At 47.2% G+C, this 15,614-nt stretch overlaps 1 protein-coding gene across 3 annotated transcripts in view; it reads right to left on the bottom strand.

Annotated features, from left to right (window-relative positions):
- JAML (junction adhesion molecule like) overlaps positions 1 to 15,614 on the bottom strand; it is a 40,225-nt gene that overhangs the window by 20,588 nt on the left and 4,023 nt on the right. For all 3 annotated transcript variants that reach the window (XM_070426158.1, XM_070426159.1, XM_070426160.1), the window contains one exon: positions 3,550 to 3,611. In XM_070426158.1, coding sequence (XP_070282259.1) covers positions 3,550 to 3,604 — 55 coding nt within the window. In that variant the 5' untranslated portion in view covers positions 3,605 to 3,611. The remainder of the gene's footprint in view (positions 1 to 3,549; positions 3,612 to 15,614) is intronic.

The raw sequence follows: 15,614 nt of genomic DNA on the forward strand, positions 1-15,614 counted from the left end.
AGGAGCACCGACGGGCAGTTACAGAACTGTCCTGGGATGGGAGGCACACACAGGGAACAGTCAGTAATCTATCTATATAAAACCCTAATGTGCAAACAGACAGAACACTGGAACAACCGAACAACCGGTTGCTATGATGTGTGCTGACCACCGGTGGGGGGGGGGGGGGGGGGGCGCGTGTGGAACATGGCAGGCATCGGCAGCAGGCAGCAGAGCATGGAACATTGTGGCCGTCAGCCGTGGCAGGATGGAGGAGCAGGTGAGCGGTGGGGGGGGGGCGGGGGGGGCACCAGACCAAGGCAGGGCGCTAGTTGCTGTCATTGGGGTGGGCCTCTGGTGATTACTGAAAATTCTTTGCTCCCGTGTGCCTGTCCCACCCAGTGCTCACACCTACTGCCAGCGCTGGCCCTGCTGGCACCCACTGCTGATGCCAACCCCAATCGCTCTGTGCCCGTCAGCTGGTGCAAGCGAGAGGCAGCGGGAGCGGGGCTGCCGGCAGACAGGGAACTGGGGGCCACAGCAGGAGGGGCCAGACAGGGTGCAGAGGATGGGCCGAGACCCGCCCCTGTGCCCACCACAGCCTCACAGCCCACAGTTCCTTTTGAGATGCACAAATTTGTGCACTGGGCCCCTAGTATTGTAAAAACTGTGTATGGTGCCTGGTGGGCACTGGGAAGATTGGGGGGCACACTTCCTAAAATGTGTGACTGTCTGAGCACGATGCTGTAAACTACAACTGAAAGATGAAATTTAAATTAAAGAGAAAAGAAAAAGAAAGACAAGGTTAGATACTGGCCAGTTTCTATCAGAGAAGAGCCAAGAGCACTCACGGGGAATGAAGACTGTGTGGGCTTTTCATCCACGTTGCAGCCGAGGCTGAGTGCTGCTGCCCTGCCAATAGCCGGCACACAGTGGGGGGACACAGACAGCGGGCACACAGTGGGGGGACACAGACAGCGGGCACACAGTGGGGGGACACAGACAGCGGGCACACAGTGGGGAGACGGAGACAGCGGGCACACAGTGGGGACAGGGAGACAGCAGGCACCCAGTGGGGGGACACAGACAGCGGGCACACAGTGGGGAGACGGAGACAGTGGGCACACAGTGGGGAGACAGAGACAGCGGGCACACAGTGGGGGGACACAGACAGCGGGCACACAGTGGGGACAGGGAGACAGCAGGCACACAGTGGGGAGAGGGAGACAGCGGGCACACAGTGGGGACACAGACAGCGGGCACACAGTGGGGACAGGGAGACAGCGGGCACACAGTGGGGACAGGGAGACAGTGGGCACACAGTGGGGACAGGGAGACAGCGGGCACACAGTGGGGACACAGACAGTGGGCACACAGTGGGGAGAGGGAGACAACGGCACACAGTGGGGACAGGGAGACAGCGGGCACACAATGGGGAGAGGGAGACAGCGGGCACACAGTGGGGACAGGGAGACAGTGGGCACACAGTGGGGAGAGGGATACAGCGGGCACACAGTGGGGACAGGGAGACAGTGGGCACACAGTGGGGAGACAGAGACAGCGGGCACACAGTGGGGAGAGGGAGACAGCGGGCACACAGTGGGGACACAGACAGCGGGCACACAGTGGGGACAGGGAGACAGCGGGCACACAGTGGGGAGACAGAGACAGCGGGCACACAGTGGGGGGACACAGACAGCGGGCACACAGTGGGGAGAGGGAGACAGCGGGCACACAGTGGGGAGAGGGAGACAGCGGGCACACAGTGGGGACAGGGAGACAGTGGGCACACAGTGGGGAGAGGGAGACAGCGGGCACACAGTGGGGACATGGAGACAGTGGGCACACAGTGGGGACAGGGAGACAGCGGGCACACAGTGGGGACACAGACAGTGGGCACACAGTGGGGACAGGGAGACAGCGGGCACACAGTGGGGAGAGGGAGACAGCGGGCACACAGTGGGGAGAGGGAGACAGTGGGCACACAGTGGGGAAGAGGTAAAAGGAAATGTGGACTCTGGACCCTCTGCAGAGAATTACTTAGAAAGAAATCAAAATGAGCTCCAAAAACAGTCTGGAATTTTCCTGTCAGGAAGAACTGAGCAAGTCTGCATGCGTGTGGATGATGGTATGGAGGGACTGTGATTTCGCATGGAGCATGCTGTGTGCAGGTAAAATGGGGTTGGTAGGAAGGCAAGAGCGGCAGCCTAAGCAAAGGGAAGCTTAGAGCTGCCGGGTAACCTCTGTAGAGAAATGGCTGAGGAAAAGGAGACTTTCTAAGGGGGAAGCTCCCCGCCCGGGCACGAACCCACCAGCCAGGAACACAGCGGGCGGCCTCCTCAGGCTGCTGGGTAGCCCCTGGGAAATGGCTGCAGAACCTCTGAAAGTGCTTAAAACCCCGGAGAAAAGCTCTCCGACGCATACACTTCCATGTGCGCGTGCTTGTGCACATGTGCGCTTTATGTGTGCGTGTACATGTGCCCATGCATGTGCACATGTGTGTGCATGTGTCCACGTGTGTCCATGTGTGTGCACGTGCACCCTGTTGCCTGGAACTAGAGCAAAGGCGGTTCTTTCGTGTACCTGCTGAGTCCGAGTTTGGGTCACCATCCCAGTTACAAACACTGAGAATGTGAAAAAGGAAAGGCCATGGGAGTAGGGTCTGGTCGTCTGTTCTCACAGAGACACCAGGGGCCGTGGGAAAGACGGGACGCGACAGGAAGGTGGGACATGGGACCCTGAGAAAGACAGGACGCGACGGGAAGGTGGCACACGAGACGGGCAAGGGCACCCGAGCTCTCGGCACCTGCAACAGGGAGGCCGTTGGTGGCGGAGGCAGCCCGCAGGCATGGGGACCTGGAGGACAGGCGCCTCAGGCAGGCGGGGAGAGAGGCTCAAGGCACAGAAACCACCCAAACCAGGAGGAGCTGGGTGTGACAGGAGCCACAGAAGGCTGCCCTGGATGAAGCATGAAGCAACAACAGGGATTCTGGGACTTTGTTTGGTGATTTCATTTCCTGATCTGACACCAGCGGTGAATTTAAAGATGACAATTTGAGCTCTGGCTGCTGTGGCTCAGTGGACAGAGCGTCGGCCTGTGAACCAATGGGTCCCGAATTCAATTCCGGTCAAGGGCACATACCGGCCTGGGCCCTGGTCAGGGCTCGTGCAGGGGGCAACCAATCGATGTGTATCTCTCACATCGACATTCCTCTCTGTCTCTCCCTCTCTCTTTCCCTCTCCCTAAGAATCAATGGGAAAAACTCCTCGGGTTTAAAATAAAAAATAAAAAATAAATAAAAAGATGCTGATCTGAAGGGCAGGAGGAGGGAGGCTTCTCTGTGTCACACAGGAATGAGCCTGGACCTTCCAGGACAGACCTCGGCTTCTGAACCCACGGTCCCCACCGACGGTGCCACTCCAGCTTAGGGTTTCCATTTCCAGCAAACCGAGGGGAAGTGAAAACACCCAGACGGCTTTCCCATTGCTCACGGGGCCTATAAGAAATCACACCCCCCGCCCGCCCCCCCCCACCCCCACCCCCCCCCCCCACCCGCAGCTTCCACTCACCCAGCAGCACTGGCCTCAGGGTGAGTCTCAGGAGGCAGAGCACACCGCTCTTCATCTTCAGCCTGAAGAGAAAAGGGAAAAGTCAGGAAACAGTTTCAAGAGATGTTCACTCACGGCACCCCCACAGCGGGACCCCCAGCGCCCCGCCAGGCTCTGGGCGCAGCACGGAGGGAAGACAGGCAGCGGCTGCGTGGGAGCCAGAGGCGAAAAGCAGCCAACAGCGAACAGAGCAGCAGGGGTGGGGCTGCCGTGAGGCCTGGGAGTCGCTGGGGCTGCCTTAGTTGAGCTGGAAGGGCAGATGGGATGAAAGTTGCTTTTCAAGAGAAAAAAAGCACATGGTTTGAGAATGCCCTGGCGAGGACAACCCTGGACATTCTACAGCCTGAGTTCCACCTGGACAAGGCGACGGGACGCTCGGCCTGAAATTAATGTGACCACCTTCAAACCGATGAGGGCCGCCCAGGCCTTAGAGCAGGGAGACTCTGTAGCCGGGTGCGGGATCACTCAGCTCGATGGCACAGAAGCCACAGGAAGGAACGCCTCCCGCTTTCTCTGTGAAGCCTCCTCAGACAGGGCCGCCTGCGCAGAACGAGAGCTGGGCAGCCCTGGCCGGTGTGGCTCAGCTGGTTGGAGCATCATCCCATAGATGTTTCTCTCTCACATGGCTGTTTCTCTCTCTAAAATCCATAAACAGCCCTTGCCAGTATGGCTCAGTGGATAGAACATCGGCAAGGGTCTCGGGTTCAATTCTGGTCAAGGGCACATAACTCGGTGGCAGGCTTTTCCCCAGCCTGGACTCTGGTTGGGGCTCCTGCAGGAGGCAACCAACCAAACTATCCAGGTGAAGATTTAAAAAAAAGATCTAAAACAGTCCTTACCTGTATTCTAAACAACCACAGCTCCACAAGGAGCACCAGGGTCAAACTGTCCGAGAAGGTCCGACCTGGTCCCAACTCCGAGGAGAAGTCAGGTGGAACCCTGAACCCCGATCCTCGCCTATCACACCGGCTGCTAATGCAGGGACCAGCGCTGATAAAGCCATCGTGCTTTGAAGAAGATAACGCATAACCACAGAAGATCCTATTCTTTCTAACCTGAAAGGCAATAGTCTGCAGCTTTCAGGGGAGAGGATGGGGTTGCAGGGGTGGGCAAACTTTTTGACTCGAGGGCCACAAGGGTTCTTAAACTGGACCGGAGGCCGGAACAAAAGCATGGATGGAGTGTTTGTGTGAACTAATATAAATTCAAAGTAAACATCATTACATAAAAGGGTACGGTCTTTTATTTTTTTAGTTTTATTCATTTCAAACGGGCGGGATCCGGCCCGCGGGCCGTAGTGTGCCCACGGCTGGGTTAGAGCCTCTACCGTTAGAAGAATAGCAAATAATTCATTTAAATGAACTGGAAACGTGTGAGTTTCCATGTCTGAATCCCAGCCCGCAATGTCGATGATGACGACACTGACTCAGATACACCAGAAGTGACGGTAAGTTTCCCCGAGCACAAGTACCTCTAGGCAAACACGGGCCCCTCCAGGTCACCACAGCCCTATTCCTGCTCCGTGACACCCACCTCACCCCCACACACGGTGAGCATGATAAAGGGGGCCCTTCTCAGCATGCCACACCCCTGGGACCTCCTCAGAGTTCTGGATGAATTACTCTCCAGGGAGCTGTGCTCCGCCCCTGCCCGGCAAGCAGCTTCCGGAAGCTCCCCACACACCGCACCATCTGCACGGAGAGGTGGTGCTCGATGTACGTGACTAACACCAACCACATTCCCTCTACACGACTGAGAGCAGGCCCACACAGCTGCCAAAAGACCATCAGATGGAAATCACCTTAGTTCCCCTGCAACTGCACCCCGCTATTGTCAGGGGAAACCAGCAACCTCCAAAGGACCCTGAATCTGATCACCAAACTCAAGTCGCCCAGAGCCACACCCAAACCATTTCAAACAACCCTAGAAACTGGGAAAACCATCTGATGAATAACAGAGCCATTTTCAGTTCTAGATACTCAAATGCATCACTCGCTGTGTAAATGAACAGAGAAGCAATGATTTAATGAAGGGGGAAAAGCACAAAATGAATTTTTAGAAATGATTGTCCCAGGTCAGATCTTCCATTAACTAATTCTTTGATTTGGGGAAATCACTCAATATACCTACGTCTCTTCCTTCACAGTAAAGGCTCGGACTTTTTTCATTGTTGTTAATCCTCACTCAAGGATATTTTTTCCATTGATTTTTAAAGAGAGTGGAAGGGGGGAAGAGAGAAAGAGAGAGAGAAACATCAATGTGAGAGAGACGCATTGATCGGTTGCCTCCTGCAGGTGCCCCAACTGGGGCAACCACGGTCAGGGATCGAACTGCAACCCAGGTACATGCTCTTGACCGGGGATCGAACCCGTGACCCTTTGGTGCAAGCGCCAACACTCCAACTACTGAGCAACACAGCTAGGGCAAAGGCTCGGACTCTTTCACCCCCCTAGTTAGTATAGCACCACACTAGACATCAGTAGCCGATATGCAATAAACTAGAGAGCGTTCCACACCAGGTATTTAACGCTCACAGCAGCCCTATGAGGTTTTACAGATGGGGAAACTAAGGCGAAGACTGGTGAGTGACTTGCCTGCTAACACACACCAAGTGGCAGAACCAGGATTCAAGCACTGCACCTCCATGTCTGGGAGAGGAACCAGCTCCCGGCTTCAATGCTGTCCCACCCCCTCCCCCTCGTTAACTGGCTCATCGTTCAGACCTCAGACCTCGGGTTAAATGTCACTTCCTCGGGGAACCCTCTCCGGAGAGCCCTTCCTAGGTCAGATGCCTGGGCCCAGGTGTTTTGTTTTTGTTTTTGTTTCTGTTTCTATTCTGTTGTTTTTAATAATTCTTTACTGTTAGAAGTATTACATATGTCCCCTTTTTCCTCCATTGACCCCTTCCAGCCTGCCCCGCCCCTGCCCCAGGCCCTCACCACCCCACTGTGTCCATGGGTTATGTATATATTAATACAAGGTCTTTGGTTGATCACCTCCCACCCACCCAGCCTCCCCCGCCTTCCCTCTGAGATTCCGAACTCTGTTCCCTGCTTCCATGTCTCTGGGTCCCCTCCGTTCATCAGTTTATTTTGTTACTTAGATTCCTCATATGAGTGAGATCATGTGACACTTGTCTTTCCCTGACTGACTTACTTCACTCAGCATGATACTCTCCAGGCCCCTCCATGCTGTCTCAATAGGCCCAGGTTTTAATAGCGCTGTTGATCATTCCTCCAGGGCATCTGTCACCATTCTGATGATCTGGTGCTGTGCATGCTTGTTTGATTAAAGTCTTCCTCTCCAGCCGCACCCATCCAAGACTGTACGCTCCAGGAGGCCAGAGCTGTGCTGTGTGCCGCCCCTCCACAGTGCCCGCAGGGGAAGGCCCAGGTGGGGCCGGTGGCCACTGTCCCAGGAGGCAGTGGCACAGGGCCAGGAACACGCTAGTCAAGTTTCAATGTCTAGTTAGTTGGCAATTACTCAGAAATTCCTATCACATATACAGGTGTCCCAAAAACGTATACACACTGACTTCTATTCCATTTTGAAAAGGAAATGTATTTTAATAAATGCTGCCTTTATAATGATTCAAAGTGTATATATATATATATATATATATATATATATATATATATATAGTCACACACATATGTATATAGTCACACACATATGTATATGATAGGAATTTATTTTTTCTCTTTATTTTATTTTTCCCATCACCACTTGTCCCTCCTACAGCCCTCTACATGCCATAATCACCACACAGTTGCCGTGTCCATGAGTTCCTTCTGTTTTTCCTTTTTTGTTCAATCCCTCCATTCCCCCTGCCTTTCCCCCAACCTCCCTATCAGCTGCTCTCTGTCTATAAGTCTGTATTTTGCTTGTTAGTTCAGTTTGTTCATTAGATTCCACATATGAGTGAGACCAGATGGTGCTTGTCTTTCTCTGACTGGCTTATTTCACTCAGCACAATGCTCTCCAGGTCCCTTCAAGCTGTCGCACTGGGGAAAATTTTCTTCCATTTTTACGGCTGAGTAGTATTCCATTGTGCAAATGTACCACAGATTTTTATCCACTCATCTTCTAGGGGCACTCGGGCTGCTTCTGAACCTTGGCTATTGTAAATAGCACTGCGATGGACATAGGGGTGCACGTATTCTTTACGATTAGTGTTGAGGGTTTCTTCAGATAAATGCCCAGAAGTGGAATGACTAGGCCATAAGGCAATTCCATTTTTAATTTTTTGAGGAACCTCCACAGTTTTCCACAGTGGCTGCACCAGTCTGCATCCCCACTCACAGTGCACAAGGGTTCCTTTTTCTCCACGTCCTCGCCGCCATTTGTCATTTGTGATTTACTGACAATGGCCATTCTGGCAGGTGTGAGTGGTACCTCATTGTCATTTTAGTTTGCATCTCTCGGATGATTAGTGACACTGAGCATCTTTTCATATGTCTATTGGCCTTCTGTGTGTCCTCTTTGGAGAAGTGTCTATTTAGGTCCTTTGCCCATTTTTAAATTGAATTGTTTTCTTGGTGTTGTTTTATAAGTTCTTTATAAATTTTGGATATTAAGCCTTATCAGATGTATTATTGGTGAATATGTTCTCCCTTTCGGTGGGTTATCTTTTCATTTTGCTGACGGTTTCCTTTGCTGCGTAAAACGTTTTAGTTTGATGTGGCCCCACTTGTTTATTTCTGCTTTTGTTTCCCTTGCCTGAGGAAATACATCAGAAAAAATATTGTTGTAGGAAATGTCCAAGATTCTACTGCTAGGTTTTCTTCTAGGAGTCTTCTGGGTTCAAGTCCAACATTTCAGCCTTTATTTCATTTTGAGTTTAGTCTTTTTAAAAATATATATATATATTATTGATTTTTTACAGAGAGGAAGAGAGAGGGATAGAGAGTTAGAAACATCGATGAGAGAGAAACATTGATCATGGGGATGTGCCTGCAGCCAAGATACATGCCCTTGACTGGAATCGAACCTGGGACCTTTCAGTCTGCAGGCCGACGCTCTATCCACTGAGCCAAACCGGTTAGGGCTTGAGTTTAGTCTTGCCATGTGTGTGGTGTAAAAAGGTGGTCTAGTTTCACTTTTTTGCACACATTTGTCCAAATTTCCCCAACACCATTTATTGACCAGACTGTCGTTTCCCATTTATGTTTTTGCCTCCGTTGTAAAATATTTATTGACTGTGAAGATGTGGGCTTATTTCTGGGCTCTGTATTCTGTTCCATTGATCTACGTGTCTGTTTTTATGCCAATGCCAAGCTGTTTTATTTACTTTGGTTTTGCAGTACAGTTTGATATTAGGTAGTGTGATTCCTTCAATTTTGTTATTCTTTCTCAAGATCGCTGTTGCTATTTGGGGTCTTTTGTGGTTTTGTATAAATTTGTGGAATATTTGTGATATACACCCTGGTGTCTTGACAGGAATTGCATTGATTCTGTAGACTGCCTTGGGTAGTATGGACATTTTAATGATGTTAATTCTTCCTATCCATGAGCAGGTATATGTTTCCACTTATTTGTATCTTCTTCAATTTCTTTTTTCAGTGTCTTATTATTTCCCAAGTACAGGACTTATACATCCTTGGTTAAATTTCATTCCTAGGTATTTTATTCTTTTTTTAAGCACTGTAAATGGAATTGTTTTCTTAGTTTCCCTTTCTAATGATTCATTATTGGTGTATACAAAATGATTTCTGGATATTTCTTTCATATCCTGCTACTTTACAGAATTCATTGATCAATTCTAGTAGTATTTTTGGTGGCATCTTTAGGGTTCTCTATATACAGTATCATGTCATCTGCAAATAACGACAGTTTTATTATTCTTCCTTTCCAATTTGGATGCCTTTTATTTCATCTTCTTGTCTGATCGCTGTGGCTAGGACTTCCAGTACCATGTTGAGTGAGAGTGGTCAAAGTGGGCATCCCTGTCTTGTTCCTGATCTTAAGGGGAACACTTGTCGTTTCTGCCCATTGACAATGATGTTGGCTATGGGTTTGTCATATATGGCCTTTATTACATTGAGGTATGTCCCCTCTATTCCCACTTTTCTGAGAGTTTTTATCATAAATGGGTGCTGGATTTTATCAAATGCTTTTTCTGCATCTATAGATATGATCATGTGGTTTTTATTCTGCATTTTGTTTATGTGGTATATCACATTTATTGATTTTCAGATATTGTGTCAACCTTGCATCCCCAGAATAAATCCCACTTGATCATGGTGTATGATCTTTTTAATGTATTGCTGGACTCGGTTTGTGAATAATTTGTTAAGGATTTTAGCATCTATGTTCTTCAGATATTGGCCTATAATTTTAATTTTTTGTAGTGTCTTTATCTGGTTTTAGAATTAGTATAATGCTGGCCTTGTAAATGAGCTTGGGAGTCTTCCCTCCTCTTGAATTATTTGGAATAGCTCGAGAAGGATATGTGTTATTCTTGGAATGTTTGGTAAAATTCTTCTATGAAAGCCAGTGGTCCAGGACTTTTGTTTGTTGGGAGTTTTGTTATTATTATTACTGTTTCATTTCAGTAGTTGTAATCTGTCTATTCAGATTATCTGGTTCTTCCTGATTCATTTTGGATGACTGTATGTTTCTAGGATTTTATCCATTTCGTCCAGATTGTCCAATTTGTGGGCATATAGCTGCTCATAATATTTTCTTACCATCTTTTGTATTTCTTTGGTGTCAGTTGTTACTTCTCTTTCATTTCTGATTTTATTTATTTGTGTCCTCTCTCTTTTTTCTTGTTGAGTCTGATTAAAGGTTTGTCGATCTTGTTTATCGCTTCAAAGCATCTGCTCTTGGTCTCATTGATCTTTTATATTGTTTTTTTAGACTGTTTTGTTTATTCTGCTCTGATCTTTTCCTTCCTTCTGCTCACTTTGGGAATTGTTCGTTATTCTTTCTCAAGGTCCCGTAATTGTCAAGTTAGATTGCTTATTTGAGCTTTTTCTTGTTTCTTGAGATAGGCCTGTAATGCTATGAATTTCCCTCTTAAGACTGCTCTTCCTGTGTCTCACAGGTTTTGGGTTGTTGTGTGTTCTCATTTTCCTTTGTTTCAAGGTATCTTTTGATTTCTTCCTTGATCTCATTGTTAGCCCATTCACTGTTTAGTAAAATGTTATTTAGCCTCCATGTCTTTGTGTGTTTTTTCAGTTTTCTTCTTGTGATTGATTTTTAGTTTCACAACATTATAGTCAGAGAAGATGCTTGATGTGATTTCAATTTTCTCAAATATGTTGAGACTTTTATGTGTCCTAACATGTGGTCTATCCTAGAAAATGTTACATGTGCACCTGAAAAAATGTATATCCTGCTGCTTTGGGGTGAAATGCTTTGAAGATATCATTTAAATCCATTAGATCTAATGTGTCATTTAAGGCTGCCATCTCCTTGTTGATTTTATGTCTGGAAGATCTATCCATTGATGCTAATGGGGTGTTAAAATCGCTATTATGACTGTATTACTGTCAATCTGTCCCTTTATGTCCATCAAGATTTGGTTTACATATTTAGGTGCTACTATGTTGGGTGCATAACTGTTTACAAGGGTTATATCCTCCTGTTGGATTGATCCCTTTATCATTATGTAGTGGCCTTCTTTGTCCCTTACTATAGGCTTGCTTTTAAAGTCTATTTTGTCAGATATAAGTATTGCTACCCCTGCTTTTCTTTTTCCTTTCCATTTGCATGAAATATCTTTTTTCATCCTTTTATTTTTAGTCTGTGTCTTTCTTTCGCTCTCAGGTGGGTCTCTTAAAGACAGCATATGTATGAGTCTTGTTTTCTTATCCATTCAGCTACCCTATGTCTTTTGATTGAAACATTTAAGCCATTTACATTTAAAGTAATTATTGATAGGTACATATTTACTATTATTTTATTTTTTAACTGTGTTCCTGGGGTTTTTTTCTTTTTCCTCTTCTTCTTTTTTCTTCTTCCTCTTTCCTCTTCCTTCCTTCTCTCCCTCCTCTTCCTTCTTCTTCTTAAAGCAAGCCCTTTAACATTTCTTGTAATACTGGTGTGGTGGTAACAAACTCCTTTAGCTTTTTCTTGTCTGGGAAAACATTTCTCTCTTAATTTTAAATGATAGCCTTGCTGGGTAAAGTAGCCTTGGTTGTAGGTCCTTGCTTTTCAACATGTTGAATATGTAATGCCAATCCCTTCTGGCATGAAATGTTCCTATTGAGAAATCAGCTGACAGTCTTATGGGAGCTCCCTTGTAGGTAACTAACTGCCTTTCTCTTGTGGCTTAAGATTTCTCTTTATCTTTAACCTTTGGCATTTTAATTATGCTGTGTCTTGGTGTGAGCCTCTTTGAGTCCCTCTTGTTTAGGACTTCTGAGCTTCTTGGACTTGTGTGTCTTTTCCTTCACCAGGTTAAGGAAGTTTTCAGTCATTATTTCTTTAAATAGGTTGTTAATCCCTTGTTCTCTCTCTTCTCCTTCTGGTATCCCTATGTTGTGAATGTTGTTATACTTCCTGTCCCAAAGGTCCCTTAAACTATGCTCATTTTTTTTAAATTCTCTTTTCTTTTTACTCCTCTGATTGGGTGTTTTTCCCTACCTTGTCTTCTAAATCACTGATTTGATCCTCCACTTCACCCAACCTACTGTTTTTTCCTTCCAGTGTATTCTTGATTTTGGATATTGCATTTTTCATTTCTGACTGGTCCTTTTTTGTGGTATCTATGTCCTTTTTCATGCTGTTGATCATCCTGATAATCATTACTTTGAACTCTTTAGCAGATAAATTGCTTGGGTCCATTTCATTTAGCTCTTCTTCTGGACAATCCTCTTGTTCTTTCATTTGGGGTCTGTTCCCTTGTCTCCCCATTTTGGCTGCCTCTTTGTGTTTGTTTCTGTGTATGAGATAGATCTGCTATTACTCCCAGTCTTGTTAGGGTGGCCTTATAGAGTAGGTGTCTTGTGGGAGCCAGTGGCACAGTTTCCCTGATCATCTGAGCTGGGTGCTCTGGAATCCCCCTTGTGTATGTAATGTGGGCCCTCCTCTTATAATTGAGTCTTGATTGCTATTGGCCCATTCATGCATGGGATCAACCCTCTGGCTGGCTGACTGTGATGCTCAACCCTGACCATGGTGTGCAAGCTGCTGGGCAGGTGCTGATCACACGAAGCGGAATTCCCTCAGCAGGGTTTGGTGCCTGTTGAGATTTCCCTGCAGATATGCTGCTTGTGACGCTTACTGGATCCCTGTTCTGTTGTTGTCTGAACCAGCAGGTGTATTGACTCTGGGCCTTTTCAGAGACTCCAGTGCAAGCCAATTTCAGACACTGCCTGTGGCTGGCCCTGGGCAGCCTGTTTGAAGCTATCAGTGATACACAGCTTATGGCTCTCTCTGCTGGGCCTGGTTGCACGTGGAAAGCACTAAGCTGCATACCAGGCTGGCTTTCGGCAGCACCAGGCCTGGGGGGCAGGTCAGCAAGTGTTTCAAAGCTCAGAGAGATCTGCCTCCGCCTGCAGGCTCCAGTTAGACTTAGAGCCTCTCGTTGTACTCCTCAGCAAGGCATACGCTCCATAGGGTGGGGAGAGAGGTGTTCCAGTAGGTGGGGCTATTGCTGCCCCACAAGCTATGTGTATGGACCAGATTTCCCTGCCCGAGAAAGATGGCTTCTACAGTACAAAGGAATGACTCAGCACAGGGATCCTGGTGGCTGAGCCCTTAGCTCTCTCCCCAGAGCCACCAACCTCAGACTCTCCTCATGAAGCTCTAGTCCACTCTGCCCTCCCTCCGCCAGAGCCCAGGGTAAGTGACTACAAACAAAATTTGGGGCATTGGCCCTTTAAAGAGGATGTCTGTGTCGCTAACCATCTCTCCCTAGTGGACAGAGACCCCATTGCTTTTCATAGCTGGATGCTACGTGGGCTCTTGTCCCAGTTCTGGTGCTCTAGGCTGGGGAGCCTGGCTTGGAGTTTAGACCCCCCACAGCTGAGATATCCCTCCAGAACTTCAGCTGCTGCCTATGACAGCCCAGTCAGCCCTCTTATACCTCTGCACTTCTTCCAGTCTCGATGTGGCTCCTTCTCAAAGTCCCTGGTTATATGGCTTCTCTCCAGCTAGTCTTCAGTTGGTTATTCAGGATGATTGCTCTATAATTTAGTTGTAATTCCAGTTTGGTGCTGGGAGGAGGTGAGTATAGCTTCCACCTAATCTGCCACCATCTTAGTCTGCCTCAGGAATTTCTAAATACACATGTGTGTATCTATAAATTCAGGAGTATATATCTGACTAATAAAATTCTGAATTTTACATGTGGGTTGAGGGTGCAGACCCTCAAAAATCCAAGTATAACTTTGGACTCCCCCCAAACTGAACTACTAATAGCATTTTTATAACATACAAAGTATGTATTAATCGACTGTTTGTTATTAAAAAGTGCTAGTAAAAATAACAAGAGAAAATATAGTTACAGCTCTATACATATTTATTTTAAAGACTACATATAAGTGGACCCACACAGTCCGAATTCATGTTGTTCAATGGTCAACTATTGATACACATCGGCCCTCAAATAACCTCATTTTTTTCAACATCATTTCATTTATAATGTTGATATTTTTAACAATGATTCCCACCTGTCCGGTGTGGCTCAGTGGTTGAGCATCAACCTATGAACCAGGAGGCCACAGTTCTACTTCCAGTCAGGGCACACGCCCGGGCTGTGGGCTCCATCCCCAGTGTGGGGCCTGCAGGAGGCAGCCGATCAATGATTCTCTCTCATCATTGATGTTTCTATCTCTCTCTCCCTCTCCCTTCCTCTCTGAAATCAATAAAAATATGTATATTTTTAAAAAATGATTCCCAGCCAGGGCCACTGTCTGTGAAGTTCGCACTTCTCCCCATATCTGTGCGGGTTTTCTCTAGGGAGTCGGGTTTCCTCCCACATCCCAAAGCTGGGCTCGTTAGGTTAACTGGCACAGCTCCATTGTCCTGTGCTGAGCAGGTGGGTGTGGGTGTGCGTGGTCCTGTGATGGAAGGGGTCCTGTCCAGGGTGGCTCCTTCCTTTCCCATGAGCTGCAGCGATAGACACAGCCACCTGCGACCCTGAACTGGAGAAAGTGATCTGGAAAGTAATTATCTTACTAGTTTTTATCAATCTTTCCTAAACGTATGTGTAGCTCACTTTTATTTCAATGTTTAATATCAGAAGTGTTTGGGTCTTTATTTAGACGTTAGGTGATGCTTTCGTGAGTAGGAATATGCTGTAAGAATGTAACTCTTGATTATATCAATCTATAGCAAGATCAGTTTCAGTATACATCATTTCCTTTAAAGTCACAGTTCCCAAGAACTTATTGATGACATGAAGTAAGGACATACAGTATATAAAATAAATCTCAGTCTTTAAAAATCCAGAAAAGCATTCAGATGCACCTTAATAATAACAGACTCCCTTTGAATTCTCAACTTCTGCCCTGCTTCCTTCTCCACAGACTGATTTATCTCCTCAGCAGATACCTTTGAGATAATTCTGCAGAGTAAGTTGTCTCCTACCTTGGCTAAATGTTCCGACCTGAGCTCGTGGCTCTTGCAGTTATAAAAACTGGCAAATATCTGTCACCCCTGGGGACTTGTAACTCAGGACCCACTTCCCCATCATTAAACGTGTAGGGGAGTTGTTATCTTTGACCCAATTATGACAGAAAAAAATCTTCAGAAAAGAGACTCGGAACAGTAAGACCCCCACATATTTCATTACAATACAAAATCGGGAGAGGTGCTGTCTCAAAGTGCCTGCCCCTCGTAAGGACAACCAACCACTGAGCAAAAGCACTGCACAGCCTGCCCTTCTCCACAGCCGTCCGCCTGCGTTCTGTGTGCCCTTCGGGGTCCCCAACGGCTTTAGATATATGAGTCCACACAACAACCATGAGGCATGAACCTCTTAAAATATGTCCTCGTTTTTCCTATTAAGACCATTTAATGCAGACTGACAGGTCACAGGCTTCTTGACCACCGTCTAGGTTACAGCCGTCAAC

Source organism: Myotis yumanensis, unplaced genomic scaffold, assembly GCF_028538775.1.
Source record: "Myotis yumanensis isolate MYYU_CA2020_CCGP unplaced genomic scaffold, mMyoYum1.0.hap1 SCAF_10, whole genome shotgun sequence".
Taxonomy (NCBI): domain Eukaryota; kingdom Metazoa; phylum Chordata; class Mammalia; order Chiroptera; family Vespertilionidae; genus Myotis; species Myotis yumanensis.